Below are 25702 nucleotides of genomic sequence, written 5' to 3' on the forward strand. Positions count from 1 at the left end.
CGAAGAGAGATGGGGTGGGGCCGTTTTACAGGATTTGGGTAGGTAAAGGAAAAAGGGGGGTTGTTCTCTGGCAGGCAGGAGTAGGGGTCACAAGGTGCTCAGTAGAGGAGCTTTGAGCCAGGATGAGCCAGAAGGAATTTCACAAGATAATGTCATCAGTTAAGGCAGGAACAGACCATTTTCACTTCTTTTGTGGTGGAATGTCATCAGTTAAGACAGGAACCGGCCATCTGGATGTGTACATGCAGGTCACAGGGGATATGATGGCTTAGCTTGGGCTCAGAGGCCTGACAGTGTGAACCCTTAGTAGCAGGCCAGGGCCTGCCTGTGTGTCTGGCCCACCTTGGTGTACAGAATTCTTCAGGGGTCTTCCTCCCCTCTCTCCCAAAATCTGCAGCTGAGAGGATCTTCTAGCCAGTCTGTGTGTGTGCTATTCAGGTCACTTTAAAAAAGAAAGATGCCAGCCAGGTGCAGTGGCTCTTGCCTATAATCCCAGCACTTTGGGAGGCCAAGGCAGGCAGATCACTTGAGGTCAGGAGATCGAGACTAGCCTGGCCAACATGGTGAAACCCCGTCTCTACCAAAAATATAAAAAATTAACGGGGTTTGGTGGTGCGTACTCATAATCCCAGCTACTGGGGAGGCCGAGGAAGAAGAATCGCTGGAACCCAGGAGGCGGAGGTTGCAGTGAGCCAAGATTGCGCCATTGCACTCCAGCTTGGGTGACAAAGCAAGACTCCGTCTCAAAAAAAAAAAAAAAAGAAAAAAGAAAGATGCCTGTGTCTACCAAAGACACCTACAACATCCAAAGGACCTTTATTCATAACAGCTCGAAACTAGAAAACAGCCCAAATGTCCATCAACAGGGAAAAGAATAAATGAACATGGTATATTCTGACCAGACACAGCATTATCTGTGCATTTTATCTCCATACACAGCAATAAATGAGAATTCTTGGTAAAATCCAACAACCTAACTTCATTTCCAAACTGTATGTTGAACAAAATAAAGCAGAAACAGAAAAGTACACATGATTCAGTTTCATTGATGTGAAGTTCAAGAACTGACAAGGCTGTTAGATGGGGTATCGGGAGCACGGCTGCTTTAGGTGGGGTTATCATAGAGTGCTGACAGTGTTCTATGTCTTTCAGTGACACACGAGTTCAAATGCATTGAGCTGTGCATTTAAGATGAGTGGACATTACTGTATTTAAGTTTTGCCTCAGAAAAGTAAACTTTGAGAAAGAAAAATAGAGCATTATCTAAACAAAGGTGCAGCCTGTGGATACTCTCCCCCTTCCTCCCACAAAGGAGCTTTTGTTTTGTTTTGTTTTGTTTTTTTGAGACAGAGTCTCACTCTGTCACCCAGGCTGGAGTGCAATGGCGTGATCTTAGCTCACTGCAACCACCGCCTCCTGGTTCAAGCGATTCCCCTGCCACAGCCTCCCAAGTAGCTGGAATTTTAGGCACACGCCACCACACCCAGCTAATTTTGTATTTTTTGTAGAGACAGGGTTTCACCATGTTGGCCAGGCTGGCCTTGAACTCCTGACCTCAGGCAGTCCACCCGCCTCGGCCTCCCAAAGTGCTGGGATTCTAGGCTTGAGCCACCATGCCCGGCCTAGCTATGTTAATACTGCAGCGACTCATGTTAGGCCATGCTTGGACATTGATGCTGTAGTACTAAAGTCCCAGTGGCACCCAGGTAGACCAGAACTCTCATGCTCCTTCTGGGGAGAAAGCCACTCTAGAAAGGAAAACTAGGGCTTTCAGGAAGCCACCAAGCAACCCAGGCATCTTCCCAATCTCTCACCAGCCACCTGTGTCTTTCTGGAGAAGTCTCCCTCTGTGCACAGATGGAGGCGCACAGCCCCATGTCTGTGTTATAATCTAGAGAGCAAGTTCTGCAATCTGGCTGCCCAAATTGAAACCACGGTTCTGCCACTTGCTGGCTGAGTGACCTTAAGCAAAGCCTTTCTGTGCTTCAGTTCCTTTGCCTGTCATTGGGAAGTAACAGTGCCTGCCTGGCAGGGTTTTCATGAGGCGTGAATACGCTCTTGAGACGGGGTCCACCATGTGCGCGCGGGAAAGCATGGTGGAGCGAGGATGTGGTCAGAGTCACTGCCGCTGCTGACATCACCACACCGTCGTGATGGAGATCTGGACTACTGATGCTCTTAATTATGATGCAGTTGCCCAGTTTGTTTCATTGTATCACTTCACAGTTCCGTAAGAACAGCAAGGCCAGGCGCAGTGGCTCACACCTGTAATCCCAGCACTTTGGGAAGCGGAGGAGAGAGAATCACTTGAACCCAGGAGTTCAAGACCAGCCTGGGCAACATAGCAAGACCCCATCTCTACTAAAAATTTAAAAACTATTAGCAGCCAGGCTTAGTGGCTCACACCTGTAATCCCAGCTGCACAGGAGGCTGAGATGGAAGGATGACTTGAGCCCAGGAAATCAAGGCAGCATTGAGCTATGATTGCACTTCTGCACTCCAGCCTGGGTGACAGAGCGCGATCCTGTCTCAAAGAAAAAAATAAATAAATAAACAAAAAGAACAGCTAAGCAAACCGCCTATGATACACACTAAAAAACTCGAGTTTTCCACAAAATGACAAGATCACAAACCTTGAGTATTATCGTTAGCATACTGGATAGTTAAATAAGTGAGCTAACTTCAGAGTTAGCTCTCTGGTAACTGACTTCGCTAACAGCCTTCTAAGATGATTCATGTCTGTCTTTAGGGTGACAAAGGTGCCCCAGGGAGAGCAGGCCTGTATGGCGAGATCGGCCCGACTGGTGATTTCGGTGAGTGTTGCCCATCCAGTGAAAACAGGGAGTCCACAATTCAGAGCTCTCTGAGCATGTGAGCCAATATCAGACCTGCAAGTGCTGTTAGGTATTTTAAAGCAAATTATTCTTGTTAGGAATATAACAAAATAGAAGTTGCAAAACTCACAACCTCCCAGTGGAAAGTCCTGTTCTTAGCCATCTTTTTTGCATGTAACAGGTGACATCGGGGACACTATAAATTTACCAGGAAGACCAGGCCTGAAGGGGGAGCGGGGCACCACTGGAATACCAGGTACACAAGTTATTTTCCGTGTCTTCGTCTTCAACAACAGCCCTGAGCCTTTTTCTAGGAGCCCAACTTGCCAAACAGATCAAATTCGGTAACAACCAGAAAGCACTTGATAGTGAATGAGGTCTTCAAGTCCAATGTGCAAGAAAGACCATCATTTTTAATTAAGTTAAATCTGAAGGCAAAATCAGGAAGTCTTCCTCTCTCTCTGTCTCTCTCTTTGATACTGAAAAAAGCCAGAATGGACCCTTGGTGGATGAGAATCACTGCAGTCCATAAAGTGTAACTGATGAAAAGCCAGCTAGCACCCTGGCTCCCGGAACACCTGAGGGCGTGCAGCAGGTGGTTGCTGACCCGAGCTTCTCAGAAACAGCGAAGGGTCCAGGAAAGGTGGAGTGGGAGTCAGGCTGTCGCTTGAGAAAGATACAGAGGCAGCTGACCAGCCCGAGCGAGTTGAGGGGGCCTGGGGCGGCACAGTGCCTCCCTTCCCTTCTGCACATCACTGAGGTTCCACTCCTAAATTCCTGCCTGCAGTGACATCTCAAGGGGCCTGTGATAGTTTTCTTCTTTCTGGGGATTTTCTTTTGGGGGGACCCCACACTGCTCAAGCTGCTGGAGCCCCAGGGGTTTGCAGGGCCGGCCCTGGTGGGAGGGAAGGAGTCTGTCCAGGGTTGGCCAGTGGGGAGACTGCTGGGCCAGTTCTTTGTCTAGAAATTGCTCTGGAATGGAAAGACGTGTTCAGTTGAGCACAGGATCAGAGAACTGCCGCTGGGAAATAGGCGCCCCTGTTTACCAGCCCTCCCGGGCTCCTTTGTTATCTGTGACCTGGGCTCCCGGTGGCTTCCTCCCGAGTGACAGGGGAGCTCTGTACTGCTGAGCCATCCGGCACTTGGCTGGCTGTGTCTCCCACCCTAGGCCATCACTCTGGCCATTTGGTTTATAAAGACAGAAACGTGGACCATCATTACCATGCGTCTCTAATGATGCCTTCACTTGTTCAACTGAAAATGTGTCAGGGAAGAGACGCTACCCCCGCCCAAGAATTATTTTTGCTGTTACCTTTGAACATTTTGGTTTTTGTTAAACTCTGGGCCCAGAAAGGCTTTGGAGTGGAGCCTCCCCTGCGTCCATCACCAGGAGACAGTATCTCAGAGCTGTGGTCCCACAATGGAAGGGTGGGGCCAGCTGTACCCTTCCCTGGGGGTGTCCTGTTTTCCCTAAGACAGTGAGGGGTGCATGGGTGCTGCCTTGGAGGCTGGCTAGTGCAGGCTCAGAGGGCGGAACTAGGTTAAAAATCAGCTGAGGAAGGAGCACGGTTAGATGCCTCTGTCCATTCCTGGAGGAGCAGCAGTGTGGTTCTGCACATCCTAGAGCTGGGGTTCCCAGGAACCCACAGGGGCATGGTGTCTGTTCCAAGCAGCATGTCTGTGGTTGCAGGTCTGAAGGGATTCTTTGGAGAGAAGGGAACAGAAGGTGACATCGGCTTCCCTGGGATAACAGGCGTGACTGGAGTCCAAGGCCCTCCTGGACTTAAAGGACAAACGGGTAAAATCTCCTGCAGCCACACAGCCTTCCTCAGGCAGGCCCTCCGGAGACCCCAGAACAAAGGCGGCCAACATTATCAATTTCCCCCAATCACACCCAACCCTGGAAGCTCACTCGTGCCTGCTGCCCGCTTAGCAGCTTTCTTCAGGGCTGATGGCATGGAGAGAAACAACCACCTGGGCTGGGGGGAGACCTGAGAACTGGGGAGAAGCATGGGGATGAACAAGAAGTGCCTCTTCGGCCAAGCCTCTGTCTCTTGTATAGAAGCCGACAGTTTGTAAGGGATCCCTTTGCTTGCGTTGAATATGCAGAAACCACTATGAACATCCTAGGTTAGAGAAGGAGAGCGGACAGTGGGCTGGCTTCCCGTGCTGTTGCTCCTGCTTCTGGCTGTGTTTACTCACCACCGGGGAACGCCAAGAGGCTCATCTCTCCAGGCACTGCCTCAGGGTCCTCTCCAGACGTCTATTTGGATAATAGGGCAAGAATTAAAACTACACGCTATTTTCTCTCTGGCAAGGCTGAGCAAATCCTATTGAATTTATATGTGGGGTCTAAGACCACCCGCATCCCCAGCTTGAGGGACAGTTCTAATCTCTCCTCCAACTGGCACTGCAGCCCTTCCGGCCCTCTACCCCTCCCAGAGTGGCTGCCACTCCCGCCAGGACCTCACCAGGCAGTGTCCAAGGTGTCCTGTGTGCTCAGACTTAATGCTGTGTTCACCCCCAGGCTTTCCAGGGCTGACTGGGCCTCCAGGGTCGCAGGGAGAGTCGGGGCGGATTGGACTGCCTGGTGGCAAAGGAGATGATGGTTGGCCGGGAGCTCCGGGCTTACCAGGTAAGGCCACGCAAAACACGCAGTCACCCAGACCCAGAGTTGTGGGCTGTGCAGGAGGCACCGCTGAGCAGGCCAGCCTCTCTCAGGGCAACTTCTAAGGCCCATATGAGAGCAAAGGCAGGTTTGCTGTGGCTTACGGTGGTCTGCACCAACACAGCAGCACGGGGTATACTGGTGCCCCGGGCAACTGGGAATCAAGCCAGATGCACACATCTGCCCAGGGCTTCACCTCCCAGAAGGATGAATGAAGGCCTCCCAGAGAGGCTTCAGGGTCCACTTGTCATCGCCACACAGGGATGCACAGCAAGATCACGGTGCAGGAGCAGCCTCGGTGTCCCACTGTGCTGCACAGACCACCCCCAGGGTCCCCTTACAGCCCCCTTGCAGCCCCGAGACGGGCCACCCTGCCATGCTCACTGCCCACGTCACAGAAGGAGTTGCCACCTGTTTGCTGTGTCCTGCTTTAGAAATATTTACCCTCAGAAGTCCAGAGGGAATGGAAATGACACCGGGCTATTTGTTGCAAGCAGCTTTTACAAACCAAACATACAGCAGTGGCCAGGCGTCAAGAAGAGGCATGGGACATGTCACTCCCCAGGCCCCTTCTGGCCTAGTGAGTCTGTTAAAAAGATTCCATGAAGACAGTGTTCCAGTCAATGGTTTTCCTAGGTAACATAAGAGTGGTTAGTTTACATGTCGTGTAAGTTGAGCATGTGGCTTAGCTGCTTCCTATTTGTGGGGCTTTAGCAGGATTGTATGGGTGACAGTATCAGGTGACAGTTTCAGAGCCAACAAAACACATCTGAGTTATCTTGAGGGTTTCTCCCACCCAGAACCCCCTGTGCTGTCCCACACATGAAATAACGATGAGTGACACCCACACGGGTGAAATAACGATGAGTGACACCCCCACAGGTTTTCCGGGACTCCGTGGGATCCGCGGCTTACACGGCTTGCCAGGCACCAAAGGCTTTCCAGGATCCCCAGGTACTCTGTGCCATCCCAGCCCCAAGTCCCACGCAGAGGTGTCGAGGGTGGGGACTCTGTGCTGAGTCTGCCCTCCAGACTTCAGGGAAGGGAGGGTCTCAGAGAGCAGAGTGGGCTTCCTGAAGTGCTATGTGATCGGCCCTGAGGGGGGGGTCCGGGCCCTGTGGTCCTGTACACTGCTAAGACGTGATCCCTAAGAATCGGTTTCTCAAGCCAGTTGCTGTGTTGAATGGACTCATCAGGCTTTTAGACGGAGAGAGAAATAGAGTCCTTGCTTTTTCAGCAGCACCGTGGGGAGGGCGGGATGCACTTGCGCCCCTCGGGTGTCCGGAGTATTCACTCTGCCCATTGCCTGTCTGTGATCTTTCATTTCATTGGCATAAGGAAGCCAGCGGTCTCCACCTGCCCCTGGGTGGTTCTGATGCTGGAGACAGTGATAACGCTGAGTCTGTGGGCACCCACAGGCTGGGAGCCAAAAACAACCGAAATGGCTTTCCTCCCAGTTCTGGAGGCTGGAGGCTGGAGGCTGGGATCAGCATGCCAGCGTGGTGGGGTTCCAGGAGGGCCGCATCCTGGCTGCTCGCTGTGTCCTCACGAGGAAGAGCACCCGCTCTCCCCTGTCACTTCTTATAAGGGCAGTAACCCCATCTTGGGGCCCCACCCTCATGACCTGGCCTAACCCTAATTACCTCCCAAAGGCCCTCGCTCCAAATGCCATCACACTGGAGTTAGGGCTTCCACTTACGAACTTTGGGGTTGGGGAGAATGACACAATCAGTCCATAGCAATGGCGAACCAAGGGCTTCTTATTCTACAGGAAAAAGAAACTGACACCTTTCATAGCATTGTCTGGCTTATTTTATAAACTACTGTAGCACATTTTTTTCCCTGAATGGGGATATAAAGCCTCATTATTTCCAAAAGCCAATGGCAGAATAAGGTTTCCATCCTGAGCCCTTCTAGGATATAGTCACAGCAACTGGATGTTGATTTATTCCTCAAAAGGATCATCAGGCTTTCCCACAGAAGGCCTCCCTTTAACCCTGTCCTCCCCAAGAAGCTGATTGGCAGCTTCTTGAAACTTCTTTATTTTAAATTCAGCTATTTTCATCCTAAATTTTAATGTCCTTGTCTTTTCATTTAATTTTGAAATCTATTATAGGACTAATAAAATAACATTTGAAGGACATTAGGCACTAAGTGGGGAATCATTTTATTATTATGTCTTTTTTTCAAAAGATAACCTTGTTTGCTTTTCAATTTATACAAATTATTTATGTTCAGTGGAGAAAAAAAATTAGCACATTTAAACACATTTAACTCGGGAGGCTGAGGCAGAAGAATGGCATGAACCCAGGAGGCGGAGCTTGCAGTAAGCTGAGATCGTGCCACTGCACTCCAGCCTGGGCGACAGAGCAAGACCCCATCTTAAAAAAAAAAAAAAAAATTAACACATTCAGGAGGAAAAAAAGCACCCATAATCCTAAAGCTGCTTTTAGAATGTGCTGTTTGTAGACATTTCATATAACCAAATATTGCTCTGTCTACAGGTGAATTTGTATGTGTGTATATTACATGTAAATTCACGCACTCCTGCGTCATTAACACTCCATTCCAGTTCCAGTGGGCGAGTGGCGGGAGATCCTCGTTGTCTTGCTGTTTCCTGCCACGATGGCGATGAGCACCTGATAGGAGAACGGGGAAGACTTTAGATAGTGTTTACTTTGAAAACCTAATTAAGCATAGCCTGAAGAGCAGCCCCCAGGAGCCTAGAGGCCTGGGAGGGGTCCCAGCTCCTTGACCCACTGTTTCTGTGAATTTGGACCCTCTGATGGGCCTCGATCCTCTTATCCATAGAGCCAAGGGCTTCCACTGTGATATCTATAAGATCCCTTCCAAATCTCAGCTCCTGTGACCTGGAGGCCATATATTGTAATGCAAGCTGAAATCACCATGGCTGCCTCTGTTTCTTTGCTTTTGAGGCACCCCGAGCTGTTCTTTCACTTAGGAAAGTGAACTGTACATCAGCTGCTGTTATAACTCTTCCACAGGTGCTGACATCCACGGAGACCCAGGCTTCCCAGGCCCTCCTGGGGAAAGAGGTGAACCAGGAGAGGCCAACACCCTTCCAGGCCCTGTGGGAGTCCCAGGACAGAAAGGAGACCAAGGAGCTCCAGGTGAGGCCACACATTCCAAAGCCAACATTGCCGTCCCAGTAACCAGAACCCACCCAGAGGTGGGGCCGTGGAGTGTCTATGGGGTGGGAGAGGCTGTGTAGAAGTGCAGGAAAGAGCTGGTTTTTCTGGGGAGGACTACCTGTTGCAGAACCTCTCAGCTAGTCTTAGTTTGTTAGGCAATTTATTTTATCCATTAGTGTTAGTGAGGCACTGACCACCCATCCCGAGGAGTAACTGATAAGCTCCCTGGCCTAGAGATCCCGTCAGATCCTCTTTGCCCCCGGGACACTGGCACAGGCCTTGCCATAACAAGCACTCTGGGTAGTGAATATGCGAATAAATAAATGCATTAAACCTCCTAGCAGAGCCACGCTGATCCATACTTGGGTAGGAAATACCCAGAAACCTGCCTTCCCACCCCATAGCCTCTCTGCTTACCAGCCAAAGTGGGCTCAAGTCTAAATGGCAGTGAGAAACATTCCTAGATAAAAACAGAAACCAGGACCTTCCTGGGAGCCAGTCTGCTAAGGCTGTTGCAGTCTCATTGTGCATGAGCCCACAGCCCCAGAGTCTGCTCCTGGGATCCATGGGCCCTTCCCCACCCTGCCCACCTCACCAGCCCGACCAGGGGCATCTCCTGGCTCAGGTATGGGAGCTGGGCAGCACACCTGGACGGACAGCCTGGGCACCCTGGGCTCCATGCTGGCAACAGAAACTCGCTTCCGTGCACAAAGGCCTGAGTTTTTCTAGTGCCAATTCCCCATGAAGCTAGAACCAGACACGGAGAGGAAGTCAGGACCAAGGAGGCCAGCAACGCTGACTTTTGCTGGGATGCAGGGATGTCTCAAGGCTTGCAGATCACATCTGACTCTCCAGGATCTGCTGCCTGCCCTCTCCCCTCACCAGCAGCTGGAAACTCCAGAATCCCCTAGCCTCAGAGCTCCACAGCACTGATCTGAAGATAGAAGAAAGAGGAGTGGCTCTGCCAACAGGAGCCAGACTATCCTGGGAGGCTGCATGGTGCTGCCAGAGCCCTAGTCAGGGTGAGGATCCAGGACAGTACACCAGCACAGCCTCAGCCAGCGGTGAGGATCTAGGGTCAGTCCACCAGCACAGCCTCAGCCAGGGATGAGGATCTAGGCTCAGTCCACCAGCATAGCCTCAGTCAGGGGCGAGGATCTAGGTCAGTACACCAGCACAGCTTCAGCCAGGATTGAGGGTCTAGGGTCAGTCCACCAGCACAACCTCCACTCAGGACTGAGGATTTAGGTCAATCCACCAGCACAACCTCCACTCAGGACTGAGGATCTAGGTCAGTCCACCAGCACAACCTCCACTCAGGACTGAGGATCTAGGTCAGTCCACCAGCACAGCCTCAGTCGGGTGAGGATCTAGGTCAGTACACCAGCACAGCTTCGGCCAGGATTGAGGGTCTAGGGTCAGTCCACCAGCACAACCTCCACTCAGGACTGAGGATTTAGGTCAATCCACCAGCACAACCTCCACTCAGGACTGAGGATCTAGGTCAGTCCACCAGCACAACCTCCACTCAGGACTGAGGATCTAGGTCAGTCCACCAGCACAGCCTCAGTCAGGGGTGAGGATCTAGGGTCTGTCCACCAGATAAGCCTCCCAGGAGCCCAGCAGTAGAATTGACCATGCCCATGACCTTTAAATCAGACACCTGTTGGGTTCTTGTTCTGCATCTCACATGTACCATATTTTCACCATGTGACCTTGGCCATGGTATTGAATGTCTCTGGCTTTGTCTGTAAAATGGAAATAAGAATGCACTTGTGAGTATTAGGAGGATACAATGAGATACTACAGGTAAAGCTCTTGCACACAGGAGGCCAGCAATAAGTGTTTGCTATCTTTAAAGGCCTCGAAACATAGCATTGTTTTCAGAGTGTCATGATGATCAGTTTACCAGTCTGTCACCTGAAAGGCATCTGGGAACGCAGCAATGGGAAAGACTTGACCAGGAGATGTGGAGAGGAGATCCGGCACAGGGAGGGGCGGAGGAAACTGAGATGGGATTTCGACAGGGTGCACACAGTGGCCCATAGAGGGGGGTCACAGAACACAGCTGCTAGCATTTTGTATGACCATGCATTGTTAACGTTTGATTCAACAGCATGATGTTCAGGCCCTGTACTTGACCACAAAAAAGATTAAGATTTCCATCCCCAAGGACAGAGATTTATCTCATTTATTTTCCACTTAATACCTCAGCAAAATGCTTGTCCCTGAGTGAATGCTCAACAAATACTTGCTGGAGAAGAATATTGTGAAATTGTAAGATAATTTTCTGACATCAGTGGAGAGTTACATGTAGTTCAGAACACCCCTAAGGCAACATTGATGGCTTTATTACACATTTGATCTGTGTGGGACCCATTTATCAAAACTCTTCGTGACCTCCTGTGGTGCTCCCTGCATTCCATCCCAGGGACCTGGGTGGTGTCCCTGGCTTCCAAGCCACCGTGCGGCATGCTGACTTTTGCAAGCCATGCCCCCACCCTCGACCTGCATGAACATCACAGTGGGCCCATGAGCTGATGACTTCAGAGCAGGTCCTGGAGGCCAGAGCAGACACTGCCCAGCGCCACTGGGCCTTGGCATATGAGGCCACTGCCTCTGGCTGGTGATGAGGGAAAGATGACTTTCCATGATGACGTTCACACACTGATCATAATGTCATTCAGGACACACACTCTTCTCTGAAAATATGGGAATAATTTGAATCCGTCATCTTCCTTTGCATGAGTTGCATCTCATTTGTATTAGTTCGTTCTCATGCTGCTATGAAGAAATACCAGAGACTGGGTAATTTATAAAGGAAAGAGGTTTAATTGACACAGTTCTGCATGGCTGGGGAGGCCTCAGGAAACTTAACAATCATGGCAGAGGGGGAAGCAAACACATCCTTCTTCTGGCGGCAGGAGAGAGAAGTGCCGAGTAAAGGGTGGGGGGAAGCCCCTTATAAAACTATCAGATCTTGTGGGAACTCACTATCACGAGAACAGCATGAGGACAGCCACCCCCATGATTCAATTACTTCCTACCAGGTCCCTCCTACGACATGTGGGGATTATGGGAACTACAAGTCAAGATGAGATTTGGGTGGGGACACAGCCAAACCGTATCACAGCTCACTGAAACTAGGATTTGCAACCTCACCTATTTCTGCAGCTGACATTCAAGCATCAGTTCCTGATTTGGCCTTGAGTCATGCAACATGGCCCTTCATGGAACTCCTGTTAGTGAGACTTTTTTATGTCAGTACTTAGGACGATCCGTGGGGGCTTCTGAGAAATCGTAGCAGTTTCCATCTAGATTCCAGCAAACTGACTCATGTTTGCTAAATGTTCTCATTAACAGAGTCCTCATCACTGCAGTTAAGTTAATTATGTTTTCGTGGGAATCTGCCAGTCTGCGGATTGCACTGGATCATCTAACTCAGGAGTCTGCCATTATTTACTGACACTCACCATCTGTTTCGGGTACTTTGTGACAATAGCTAGAAGCAGTTCAATTGGTGTCATTTTCTATCAAACTACAGATGGTGGCTCACTCATGCCCCCAGGGCTAATGAACCCACTTGCGTGTTGTCTGTGATTTGTGAGACAAGCCTCACCTCTCTAAATATTTCTCCTGCTGTTTGTTTTGTCCTACTTGGAAGTACGCATGAATGGAATCCTTTCCCCTGGGATGGATAATGGATACCAGGATCTTCCAAAGGGAAAACCTCTTCCTGCTGCTGATGCGTGTAGATCAGTCGTAAAGCCAGAGGGGAAACAGAAAACCACTGTTGCTACCTTTTCTCATTTTTATAGATTTGCACTGTTTCGCCCAGCTCACTATTTCCTGCAGAGCAGAAATGATGCCCTCCTTGCCCACTTGGACATTCTGACATTTTGCAGGGTTCTAATACTAATCTTGGTCCCTAGCCCCAGGAAAAACAAAAGGCTGAAGGTGCTTAGAAGAGAAAGTAGACTTAATCCGCCCAGACTCAAGTCCACACTGATTTCTACCCACCACTGCCCTACAGCACATAAAGCTCCATTAGTGTCTTGTTGGCTGACAGCATAGGGAGGAGTGGAATTTCCACAGATTTCCTTATGTGGCCATTTCCCTCTTACTCTCCTACTAATGTCAAAGAGCTCCAGCCTTTAACCCAAAAACGGTTGGTTCTCGTTATTCACAGTAGTTATGTTCTGAAGTCACCAAGAACACTGACTTAGTGAATACTGAACCATTGCTCCTAGGGGAAATACAAGGCTAAGTTCCTGCAAGCCTCTGCTCACAAGATGTTTGTCAATGATCAATATATAAGCTGGTTTTCTGTGTAACGGCACCTTGTTTAGTGTGGACTGCTGATTCATGGACACTCAACATGCACTCTCACTCGTGCCTGAATGCAGCTTCTCTTACATATGTGTTTCTCCATAAGGGACTTCACGGCCTTCTTGCACTTACCAACACTAGGCTACACTTCAACACAATGCATGGGGGGCATTTGAAACAGCAAAATCACCAGCATAAAGCACAAAAATGTGGAAAACAGGGCACTACAGAGACCAAGACAAGGACACGTGTGTACAGTACGAGCTGCAGCAAAAAGGCAGGAGCGTCACCTTGCTGGACCTCAGCTGGGACTCATTTTGCCTCTGTGTATATCCGTGAATGCCAGTGTTGATTTGGGGGGGATTCCAAGTGAGTTTTAGTGAGTAGACAAATTGGGAAACACAGAATCTGTGAATAATGAGGACCAACTCTATCCAAGCTGGGATCCGAGGCACTGAAGGACAGCCGCAGGGAGGGTTGACAATACTGATGTCAATTGCAAGCCTTATTTGCAATTTTTCAACCTTTTGTCCATCACCTGTGCTGACCACTGTTCACACATATCAGGATCAGAGTCTGAGCAGCTGTGCCTCGCCTGGGGCTGAGGCTCCATCTAAGCATGATCGGGCAGTGCCTTGGGGAAGTGGAGCACAGGCAGACAGGATCCCAGTGGAGGGCTTCTCACAGGAGAAAGGCTGGGGTTGGGGGAGGGGTTCACATAGCCCCTGCCCCCCAACCCCACCCTGAGAGCCTCCCCAGCCTCACCATGAGATGTTCCTTGGCCTGAGGGCACCTCCCATCACTGTCTCGCTCACTAGGCTCTGGTCCACCACAGGTGATGGTGTGGAGGGAAAACAGTAGATTTGAAAAGTTGGGTGCTAATGCTGAAAATAATTTCTTCTGTTTTTATCCTAAGGGGAACGAGGCCCACCTGGGAGTCCAGGACTTCAGGGGTTCCCTGGCATCACACCCCCTTCCAACATCTCTGGGGCACCTGGTGACAAAGGGGCGCCAGGGATATTTGGCCTGAAAGGTAAGCAGGACTTATACATCTGTGCTTTGACATCTCTAGGGGCAGGAGCTGGCAATGGCCCATTTAATGTAGGGGGAGAACAGACGTTCATTTCCACACTGTGCCCAGACTCCAGTCAAAGAGGCAGGAGCCATGATGGCTCCTCCTGTGTCATTTCTATCACCTGCATGACCTGGTCCCCGGGAAGCTGAGACACAGGCCATGTCATTTACTTGCTGTAATAGCAGATAGTCAAACTGCAGGGGACTCAGAAATGTGCAGTATGAACAGCTTTCTTCTTCCTCACTGTATTGTGTTTAGACAAATATTAAATTTAATTTGCACTTCCTAATCACAAACGAGCTGAATATTGGAAAGAGATGGCGTAAAGATGAAGTCACCCGTCAAACAAGTATTTGTGTGTCAAGGTTCACAGCAGCACTACTCACAAGCACCAAGTGCTGAAAGCAACCTGAGTGTCCACTGACAGAGGAGTTAAGAAGCAAAATGCAGTCAGTATCCACCCAGTACAAGAGGAGTCCATCTTTTTTGTTTGGTTGTTTTCTTGTTTTTTGTTTTTTGAGACAGCCTTGCTCTGTCGCCCAGGCTGGAGTGCAGTGGCACAATCTCAGCTCGCTGCAATCTCCACCTCCCAGGTTCAAGGAATTCTCATGCCTCCGCCTCCTGAGTAGCTGGGATTACAGGTGTCCACCACCAAGCCCAGCTGATTTTTCTATTTTTAGTAGAGTCAGGGTTTCACCATGTTGGCCAGGCTGGTCTCAAACTCTTGACCTCAAGCGATCCTCCCACCTCGGCCTCCCAAAGTGCTGAGACGACAGGTGTGAGCCACCTTGCCCAGCCTTTATTCGGTCTTAAAAAGAAGGAACTTTTATCACCTGCTATCACCTAGATGACCCTTGAGGGCATTCTGCCGAGTGAAAGAAGCCAGTCACAAAAGGTCAGATTCTGTGATTCCACACATATGAGGCCCCTGAAGTCATCAAATTCATAGAAACAGAAAGTACAATGGCTGTTGCTGAGGGTTGGGGGGAGAGGGACATGGGGAGTGAGTGTATAACAGGGACAGATTTCAGTTTAGGATGAGAAAGTTCTGGAGATAGTCGGCGGTGAAAGTGAATATATTTAATGCCACTGAGCAGTGCACCTAAAAATGATTAAAATGGTAACTTTTATGTTATACGTATTGTACGACAATTTTTTAAAAACAAAGACAAAGTCACTCCATGCCACAAACTTGCCAGAGACTGTCGCCTGAATGGGTTACTGTGCACCTGACTGCCCCCAGGGGCCTTGGGGTCCTGTTTAAACCCTCCTTTCTTGTCCCTAATGTCAACAGGTTATCGGGGCCCACCAGGGCCACCAGGGTCTGCTGCTCTTCCTGGAAGCAAAGGTGACACAGGGAACCCAGGAGCTCCAGGAACCCCAGGGACCAAAGGATGGGCCGGGGACGCCGGGCCCCAGGGCAGGCCTGGTGTGTTCGGTCTCCCGGGAGAAAAAGGTAACAGTGCCCATGGCCATGGGCCAGCAGCCCTGGCCACAGTGAGAGGAGCCCCCTCCCCACAGACTTTCGTGTCCCTAACGTCTTGTTTGTGTTGCAGGGCCCAGGGGTGAACAAGGCTTCATGGGGAACACTGGACCCACCGGGGCGGTGGGCGACAGAGGCCCCAAGGGACCCAAGGGAGACCCAGGATTCCCTGGTAAGTGACCGTCTGGTACTTGCAGAGCTAGTGGCTCGGCTCAGCCCAGCCTCTCCAGGCTTGGGGACATCCTGGAGGTCAAACAGCCAGGATCCTCTCTGGCATGAGTCACATGTTGTAAAGAGCAGGGAGGAAACGAAGGCTGCGCCTCGGATGTTGTCACAGGGCCTTGGGGAATGGAAAGCTTAATATTAAAACGGCAGGCGCCGAGTCACGGCTCAGGCGCATTAGTGTCTGGCTCATCTCTAGAAAGCACGATTGTCTGGGAAGCTCCAAAAGAAGCCTCCGCGGGTGAGAAACGCCCGGGAAGCTCCAAGCCTCCCCAGGTGACAAGCGCAGTAGCACTCGGAGCAAGAGAGTGGAACGACCTTGTGTGTTTACTGGGGCCTCTCTGTTTCCCTTCCAGGTGCCCCCGGGACTGTGGGAGCCCCTGGGATTGCAGGAATCCCCCAGAAGATTGCCGTCCAACCAGGGACAGTGGGTCCCCAGGGGAGGCGAGGCCACCCTGGGGCACCGGGGGAGATGGGGCCCCAGGGCCCCCCCGGAGAACCAGGTAGAGTGCTGAGCTGGGGCCTGGAGCCCCTCGGGGCTGCCCGGGCAAGGCCGGGACCTGCTGGCATTACGTCCTCTTGTGTTCTCTTTGCGGATCGCTGGCTGTGCCAGGCGTGGTCACAGTTTCCAGCCATAACGTTTCTTTGGTGGCTTGCAGGTTTCCGTGGGGCTCCAGGGAAAGCTGGGCCCCAAGGAAGAGGTGGTGTGTCTGCTGTTCCCGGGTTCCGGGGAGATGAAGGACCCATAGGCCACCAGGGGCCGATTGGCCAAGAAGGTGAGTGACGGTGGGGAAGGACCTTCCCAGGTCCTAGTGCTCTGGGTCTGACTCACAGACTGTGGTCTGCAGGAATGGGACACACAAGAGCCCAGAAAAGCCAGAAATGAGGCGCTGCCCCACCCTCCTGCTCCTAATCTGGGCATAGCAGCTATGCTCCTGTGCCCAGCAGAACACCTGGCACTGAGTCCCGGGACAGCCTCCCTCCTTTTCCTGGGGCACCTGCAGTGCTATGGAGTGGGCGGCAGGGATCAGTAGACTTCAAGGGTCAGGATTAGACAAGGAGCCAAAAGAAACCAACTATTAAAATGTACAAGAGCCACAGTGCAAAGCCCTGTCTTACTTTTTTTTTTTTTTTTTGGACAGAGTCTCGCTCTGTCTCACCCAGGCTGGAGTGCAGTGGTGCAATCTCAGCTCACTGCAGCTTCTGCCTCCCGAGTTCAAGCAATTCTCCTGTCTTAGCCTCCCAAGTAGTTGGGACTACAGGCATGTGCCCCCATACCCAGCTCACTTTTTTGTATTTGTAGTAGGGACAGGGTTTCACCATGTTGGCCAGGCTGGCCTCGAACTCCTGACCTCGAACGATCCGCCCTCCTTGGCCTCCCAAAGTGCTGGGATTATAGGTGTAAGTCACCGTGCCTGGTCATCTTATTTTTAAAATTATTTGCACATATGCAGAATGAAATAGGCCAGGAATAACAGCTATTCATGAAAAAAAAACTCAAAATTTGTCTTAATCAACCTGAGCTCAGTTTGAGCCAATGGTCTGAGCATTAAAATTAAAATTAAAATTAAACATAGGGGCCGGGCGCGGTGGCTCATGCCTGTAATCCCAGCACTTCGGGAGGCCGAAGCGGGCGGATCACGAGGTCAGGAGATCGAGACCATCCTGGCTAACACAGTGAAACCTCGTCTCTACTAAAAATACAAAAAATTAGCCGGGCGTGGTGGCAGGCGCCTGTAGTCCCAGCTATTTGGGAGGCTGAGGCAGGAGAATGGCATGAACCCAGGAGGCGGAGCTTGCAGTGAGCCGAGATCGCGCCGCTGCACTCCAGCCTGGGCGACAGAGCGAGACTCTGTCTCAAAAAAAAAAAAAAAAATTAAACATGGGTAGCATTATTGGTGTCCAAGTCAAAGGAAATAGCAGTCCCCTGCCCCTGGGGACAGGTCCACAGCCGGCAAATTACGGGTAGTGTGGGGTGCACCTGAAAACAAATGCTGGCAAATTGGAGCCCGCCCAGGGTAGGAGACAAGCTAGGGATGGCGGAGGGGAAGTGTCCTGGGAGAAAGGGCCATGACCATGGGTGTCCCTTGGAAGGGGAAGGGACAGTGGGAGAAAGGTTCACCGGGGATAGCTGAGAAGTATTCACAGAGCTGCTGTGCTGGAGGCAGATGAGCCACCCCAGTGTGCTCCTCAGGTAGGAGTTACAAGAGGTGGATCTCAGCTGCACGCAGAAAGAACATTCTAACCCAGGATGTGGTCAAATGCGCAGTCAGCATGGCCTGTGATGAGCCACGTCTCCTGGAAGTGTCCAGCGGAGGGAGGCCACTGCTGGGGGTGGGGGCTGGCCTGCGATACTCCTCCGGACACTTCCAACGCCAGGCACGTTGGGCACACCCTGAGGGGTACACACCTACCTATGGCCAACTGAGTCCTTTATGGAAAGGACCCCTCCTCTGTGCCCAGTGCCCTCACTGCCATCATTTCATGCTACTGAGCACAAAGTGTAGATCAAATCCTTCCCAAGAGTCTCCTGATCTCAACAGACTGAGCCCCAAGATCTGGGGAAGGAGAGCAATGGCTCTAGGCACACCTGGAAACTGCCCTGCCCTCCTGGGTCCCGAGGTTTCTGTGGGGCAGCTGTCAAGGGGGCTGCTCTCTCTCTCTTTCTCAGGCTGCAGGTGCACCAGGCTGTTCACTCTCTCTCGTTCTCAGGCTGCAGGTGCACCAGGCCGTCTACTCTCTCTCTTTCTCGGGCTGCAGGTGCACCAGGCCGTCCACTCTCTCTCTTTCTCAGGCTGTAGGTCCACCAGGCCATCCACTGTGTCTCTTTCTCGGGCTGCAGGTGCACCAGGCCGTCCACTGTGTCTCTTTCTCGGGCTGTAGGTGCACCAGGCCGTCCACTCTCTCTCTCTTGGGCTGCAGGTGCACCAGGCTGTCCACTCTCTCTCTCTCTCTCGGGCTGTAGGTGCACCAGGCCATCCACTGTGTCTCTCTCTCGGGCTGTAGGTGCACCCGGCCATCCACTGTGTCTCTCTTTCGGGCTGTAGGTGCACCAGGCCATCCACTCTCTCTCTCTCTCGGGCTGCAGGTGCACCAGGCCGTCCACTCTCTCTTTCTCGGGCTGTAGGTGCACCAGGCCGTCCACTCTGTCTCTTTCTCGGGCTGCAGGTGCACCAGGCCGTCCAGGGAGCCCAGGCCTGCCGGGTATGCCAGGCCGCAGCGTCAGCATCGGCTACCTCCTGGTGAAGCACAGCCAGACGGACCAGGAGCCCATGTGCCCGGTGGGCATGAACAAGCTCTGGAGTGGGTACAGCCTGCTGTACTTCGAGGGCCAGGAGAAGGCGCACAACCAGGACCTGGGTAGGTACCTCCCGCCTGGCCCCTTTGGCCTGCTCAGGGCTGGCCTGGAAGTGGCCAAGATCAAAGGGCCACAGCAAGACTCCCAAACCCTCCACGGCTGATAAGTTCCCCTGACGGAAGGGTCCACCTACATTCCTTAAGCGCAGAAAGATTAAAACAGCCTTTGAAGCAGAAGCCTTACAAAGCCTTAAACCTCAGGACCTTAACACAAGGACCTGCCTTTTAACCTGGTATCAACTTCCGCAGGCTCCCATGCAACCCGTCTGACCCCCGACCCCTCTCCAGTGGAGACCACCAATTACTTCACCTCCTTATTGCTTTTTGACCCAAGTTCTGTAGACTTGGAGTCAGGCAGGGGCCATGAGGGGCTGGGGTTCATATAAGACTCTCCCATACAGACCCCCCAGGAAAATGGACCCATGGACACGTGTGCATGCTCTTATTTAAGGAAGCCTTTAAAAGGCATTAACGTGACTTTGAATACAGAAAATGCAATACACACAAATTACAAGTGGAGGTAGCTTAGTCTGAGGTCCTCTTTTGAGGGGCTGACGGGAAGGGTCTCTGGGACACTGGCTGTGTTCTGCCTCCTCGGTGCAGGTTACACCAGGCGTTCTGCCCCCGGGAAGCATGGAGCTGGCTCATGGTGCCTTCACATTCCTGCCTGTGTGCCCCGCCTCCACAATGAGTTTCTAAAGAACAATGGGGCAAAGGCTGCCAAGGATAAGGGCCTAAAATAGATCTAGGAACAGGGCCAAGGAGGCAGGCCTAGCACTGGGCATGTTTGCTTAAAGGTGGCTGCACTTCTGGGTCTGAGCTTTTCAGCAATCCATGTGAAGAGGGAAACCTGCTTAGCTGCAGCATTCATTGTGGCCAGGAGAGTCTCCAGAAGCAATAAGACTACATGGAAGGGAGAGAGGCCAGGGCTCCTTCTGGGGTGGCTCCTTAGGGTCAAAGAGCGACCCCTTGGAGGCCATCAGAGTTTTCTTGGGGCCAGTGCTGTTAAGACCCCACTAAGGTAAGGCTCACCAAAATGCTATTGATGAAGACGCCACTCCCTGATGATCCAACTTGGCCCAGTATGTGTGAGAACTTGTAGAAGAACAGAGCTGTTCCAAAATGCCAGTGTAGTCTGTTTGATCAAAAAGAGAAAAAGAAAGAAATTGGGAAGCCTTAGCCTGGCCCTCCAGTAGGTGGCTGAACTCCACCAGGTGCCCCGGGACAAGTCTGTGACACAGAGCCTCCTGGGCCTGGCTGGGGCTGGCAGGTGCATCTTCTAGCCACACTGCACCGTGATCTCATGATCCCTCCTTCTGCAGGGCTGGCGGGCTCCTGCCTGGCGCGGTTCAGCACCATGCCCTTCCTGTACTGCAACCCTGGTGATGTCTGCTACTATGCCAGCCGGAACGACAAGTCCTACTGGCTCTCTACCACTGCCCCGCTGCCCATGATGCCTGTGGCCGAGGACGAGATCAAGCCCTACATCAGCCGCTGCTCTGTGTGTGAGGCCCCAGCCGTCGCCATCGCGGTCCACAGTCAGGATGTCTCTATTCCACACTGCCCAGCTGGGTGGCGGAGTTTGTGGATCGGATATTCCTTCCTCATGGTATGTGGTATTTGCCCAGTTCCCCTCCCCAACCACACCCTGCTGGGGACACAGCAAGAACAGCTGCCTTTGTAAGAATAATCAGACAGGGCAGTTCAGGGTGTGCACTGCACAAGGGTACTTGGCCCAGGAAGCGAGTGAGAGCTGGAATACAGCTTACACTTTGCTAACTGAGCCACATGCTGGGCACAGGGCTTCCCCCACCCAGAAAGGGCTCATTAATTTGCCACCAGGCCTTTGTAAGGAGTAACCAGGACGAACTTGCCTGTTATCCATCTTACTAGGTACAACACCAACACCAAAGGTGCAGCTGCTTTGGGTTTACCAGAAGTCTAAATATATGGAAGACTTTTCTCTAGAATCTTGATTTTATTTAGAATCTATCTGGAACCTAGAATACCCTGAAGAAATAACTATTAACTGGCTGGCTTAAAATGGATATATATTCGTGAGGAAAATTCTGGAATACCTTTGGGTATAAAATAGAGAGCCTGTGGATCCTTTGAAAGCCAAGAGAAGGTGCACAACCAGGACCTGGGAAGGCACCGCCCACCCTTCCGGATCGCCTTTGGGTATAAAATAGAGAACCCTCAGCTTTGGCCAGATTAGGTTTAGCTTAACCTCCAGGGAAGAGACCACGGCACCGTAGTGCCTCTTGCAATATTGCCTATTAAAGCAGAGGCTCCTCAACTTGGAATAGGGTCCCGTCCCGATAAATTCATTGTAAGATGAAGATATCATAAGTTGAAAGTGCGTTTTCAATTTATGATGGGTTTATCTGGATGTAGCCCCACCAGAAATCAAATAGTGAATTGAATACATATTGCTTTTGCACCATCGAAAACTCAAAAAACCTGAGTCTAATCATGGTAAATCAGGGACCATCTGTATACTATTGCAGGGAGAAAAGAAAGTCTTGCTGAGGACAGTGGGTCTTCCACTGAGTTTATTTATATGCATTGTAACTGTCATAACTCCAGCTATATGGATCGGATCCCCAGCATGTTAAATATTTCATAAATTATATATATATATACACACAACATAAAATATAAATTACATAATGATTGCTAATCTTTCAAAACAACAGGGAAAAAAATCCAGATTCTAGGAAAGGAAGGAGAAGACAAGCAAGTATTGGCATTTTAATAGGTATTGTTGCTATGATAAGTTGGAGCAACAGGATACTAAATCCTGGGCAGGGACAGGCACAATTTCTACCTTTCCAGAAACTTATCCTGGAAGGTGACTTTGGAGCAACCTTCTTTTGTTTCACAGTGACCTTCAGGGTGTCCCTGTGTCATGGAGGAAGTAAGCTTTGGTTGCTATTTTTTTAACTCCCGTTGTTAAATTCAAAATAAATGAGCCTCTCCCTTGTGAAGGGCATGATTACACAGTATCCAGAAAGGTCAGGCATCCCCTGTTCCATTAGCATCAGGTTTCAAATTACTGTCACGAGATAAGCAGACATTATCCTCTGCACACATAACTCTCTGCTTAAATAAATGGCTGACAGCCCCAGCAAGCCTGGAACTTGACATCCCCAAAAGGCATGGGTTGAGACGGCTCCTGGGTCAGGACAGATGGGCCAGAAGTACCTTGACTTCTGAGAACAACAGAAAGTCCCCTTTGGCCCTGACAATGGATAAGTGAGCAGACACATCTGTGTACGGGAGATGTGCCCCCTCCAGATATGCCCTGACTGCCGTCTAGGAGGCAGGACCTAAACCAAGACAGCTGTGTGCCTTGTCTGCACTTTAAATACTCTTTGATCCCTTCTGTGTGGTGACAAGCATATGGTACCACTAGGGCTGCTGGCATCTAAGCATAATGAGAGCTGACTTTGGAGAGGAGAGGACAGCTCGGCTGAGAGCAACTGCCCCACTGTCCCCAGTGGGTATGCAGAAGGCGAAAGCAGTGCTGAGGCTAGCGCCTGGCTCACCCTTCTTTTGTCCATGAGGGTGGGTGGGTGGCCTCAGAGGATGCATTTTCTGCATTCCCTACAAGCGAGCACCCTGTGGGAGGGAGGACGAGGGCAGAGCCCCTGACGCAGACTGCAGCAGCAAAAGTCATTTTCTCCCCTCCCCTCGGTGGCCTCTCTCAAAGCTGCTCTGGTGGAGGCTACAAATATCTAGCCAGCCGTTATTTTAGTTCCTCTTTTTTCAATTCTGGCTACAATCTGGAGCCCTCACACCCCTTCTCCAGGTCAGCCTCTCGTCCAGGCAATTCTCTTAAGATACATGAGCTGCTATGAGTACCAAAGCCAGAGGCTTGTCCACTGAGAGGAGCACATTGGAAAGGGTGCATGTGCCTGGACTGTGTGCACTTACGCACGTGTCTGCCCAGGGTTGTGTACACAAGCATGCACTGTGTGTGTGTGTGTGTGTACATGCGTGCATTTGTGTGTGCATGAGTGTACACCATGTGTGTGCATGTGTGTGTGTACAGCAAACTCAGCTCTTACCTGGCTGGTACCAGCCTCTAAGACTTCTCACATTGCGCTCCCTTCTGACCTCGTTCTGGGAGTCCCAGGTGTCTCCTTTGGGCAGTTCCCAGCACAGCCTCGGCTCCTTCAGACCAAAGTGAAGCCGGAGGCGCCCTGGAGGACGTCTCCACTTCTTATTACCTGCTCATTAGCAGACAAGAGCAGGCAGCTCAGGGCTGGACAGGCTTCTGCCTTATGTGAGCAGAACACTTTTTAAAGGTTTTTTGTGTTTTTTTTTTTATATTTAAAGGAAAGCTTAAACTGGGGCCCCTGCCCAAATATATCATAGTACAGCCCCTTTTTTCCCTGCAAACTGAACTGAGATATTTCTATTCTAAGTAAACAGATTCCGAAGCCCACTTACCACTCAAAGCCTGCTCGGCCAAGCCAAATGGCCCTTATACACCAACTCTGGGATCCAGGAGGCCTCCCATGCGCTTCCATAAAGGCTAAACATGTTGATGCAACAGAAAGTAGAACTTTAAAATGGAAAAAAAAATAAGGCTTCCTTGAAGACCTCAGCCATCTCCCAGCCAGCCTCAGAATCAACTAATTAACAACCTCTGATTGAAAAAAAAGTATTTAATTACACAAGTAATACATATTTACTGTGAAAAATCAGCAAGTACAGATTTTTTTTTAAAAAAACTATAACCACTCATCTTTCCTCCCTGATCATCAGCATTTTCAGAGAAGGGGCTGGGAGGCCTGGTTGGGTGATTATTTTTAACTTATTAGCCTCAGATGCTAGCCTACATCTTAATTTTATTTTTTTCTTTTAAAAAGAGTAAACATTGTGTTATCTCTTCTGCCAGGTGTTTTTCTTTGAACAGATGATTAGGTAGATGTTTTGTTTTGTTTTGTTTTGTTACTGAAATGTAGTCAATTATATCTACTGCTCATATCTGCCGTCACTGCTCTAGTTCTTAGTGAACGGCCAGCCTGGCTGTGAATTAGTGTCCATGCGTGTGCCTCTGCAGCACATCCTAGTGCCTGGGGCTGCCTCCTGCAGGGGGCCCAGCTGTATTTCACCATCCCCCTCTTGCTGAAGGTGCATTCGCAAGGATGCCGCCTGTCCGTATTGACACAGATGGATGGTCATGGTTTGCTGTTCAGTAAAAACAAATGCACAGAAGAGGGCTATGCCCTGACCCCGTGCCACCTGCAGCCTGTGGTTCCTAACCCTGTCCTGTCCCCTCTGTGTGCAGCACACGGCGGCGGGAGACGAAGGCGGTGGCCAGTCACTGGTGTCACCAGGCAGCTGTCTGGAGGACTTCCGTGCCACACCATTCATCGAGTGTAATGGAGGCCGCGGCACCTGCCACTACTACGCCAACAAGTACAGCTTCTGGCTGACCACCATTCCCGAGCAGAGCTTCCAGGGCTCGCCCTCTGCTGACACGCTCAAGGCCGGCCTCATCCGCACACACATCAGCCGCTGCCAGGTGTGCATGAAGAACCTGTGAGCCGGCGTGTGCCAGGAAGGGCCATTTTGGTGCTTATTCTTAACTTATTACCTCAGGTGCCAACCCAAAAATTGGTTTTTTTTCTTAAAAAAAAAGTCTACCAAAGGAATTTGCATCCAGCAGCAGCACTTAGACCTGCCAGCCACTGTCATCGAACGGGTGCAAGCACTCGGGATCCCTGCAGGGCAAGCCCTGCCCATAGAAAGCCAGGAGCAGCCCTGGCCTCCGTCACCCCTGCTAGATGTACCGCCTGGAGGCACAGCTAACCACTTCGCACACACCCATGTAACCACTGCACTTTCCAATGCCACAGACAACTCACATTGTTCAACTCACTTCTCAGGGTGGGATAGACGAGACAACAGCACACAGGCAGCCAGCCATGGCCAGAGGCTCGAGGGGCTCAGGAGCTCAGGCACCTGTCCCCACATGAGGGCCCTGTGGGTGGGCCTGGCCCTGCTTTCTACGCCAATGTTATGCCAGCTCTACGTTCTCCCAAACACCGTTGATGTGAATTATCTTAAAGGCAAAACTGTGCTCTTAATTTTAAAAAACACTGATAATCACACTGCGGTAGGTCATTCTTTTGCCACATCCCTATAGACCACTGGGTTTGGCAAAACTCAGGCAGAAGTGGAGACCTTTCTAGACATCATTGTCAGCCTTGCTACTTGAAGGTACATACACCCCATAGGGTCGGAGGTGCTGTCCCCACTGCCCCACGTTGTCCCTGAGATTTAACGCCTCCACTGCTGGGGGTGAGCTGTGCTCTTCTGACTACCCCCTCCTGTGTAACGACTACAAAATAAAACTTGGTTCTGAATATTTTTAAACCCCAAGTTGTTGACTGCCTTAATCTTCTCATGTCCATAGAGCAAAATATCTGCTCAGATGAATGCAAGGCACTGCGTCCGCCCATGCTGCTGTTTTTATCCATCTCAGTAGAGTTGAACCCATTCGTGGTATTGCAGCCATTTCTCGGGGAATGTATTTATGTTTACAACTCACTAATGCTTACAGAA

General features: G+C 50.8%; 1 protein-coding gene across 1 annotated transcript in view; it reads left to right on the plus strand.

Annotated features, from left to right (window-relative positions):
• The window catches only part of COL4A2 (collagen type IV alpha 2 chain), a 206245-nt gene extending 180732 nt beyond the window's left edge, over nucleotides 1–25513 (plus strand). The window contains exons 35-48 of the mRNA XM_054447359.2: nucleotides 2750–2813; nucleotides 3016–3090; nucleotides 4525–4632; nucleotides 5362–5469; nucleotides 6385–6456; nucleotides 8508–8633; nucleotides 13900–14016; nucleotides 15353–15514; nucleotides 15615–15713; nucleotides 16120–16266; nucleotides 16423–16539; nucleotides 18932–19123; nucleotides 20443–20729; nucleotides 24423–25513. Of these exons, the coding sequence (XP_054303334.2) occupies nucleotides 2750–2813; nucleotides 3016–3090; nucleotides 4525–4632; nucleotides 5362–5469; nucleotides 6385–6456; nucleotides 8508–8633; nucleotides 13900–14016; nucleotides 15353–15514; nucleotides 15615–15713; nucleotides 16120–16266; nucleotides 16423–16539; nucleotides 18932–19123; nucleotides 20443–20729; nucleotides 24423–24680 (1932 nt within the window). The 3' untranslated portion in view covers nucleotides 24681–25513. The remainder of the gene's footprint in view (nucleotides 1–2749; nucleotides 2814–3015; nucleotides 3091–4524; nucleotides 4633–5361; nucleotides 5470–6384; nucleotides 6457–8507; nucleotides 8634–13899; nucleotides 14017–15352; nucleotides 15515–15614; nucleotides 15714–16119; nucleotides 16267–16422; nucleotides 16540–18931; nucleotides 19124–20442; nucleotides 20730–24422) is intronic.
• Nucleotides 25514–25702: the final 189 nt, after the last annotated feature.

This window comes from Pongo pygmaeus, chromosome 14 (genome assembly GCF_028885625.2).
Source record: "Pongo pygmaeus isolate AG05252 chromosome 14, NHGRI_mPonPyg2-v2.0_pri, whole genome shotgun sequence".
Lineage (NCBI taxonomy): Eukaryota > Metazoa > Chordata > Mammalia > Primates > Hominidae > Pongo > Pongo pygmaeus.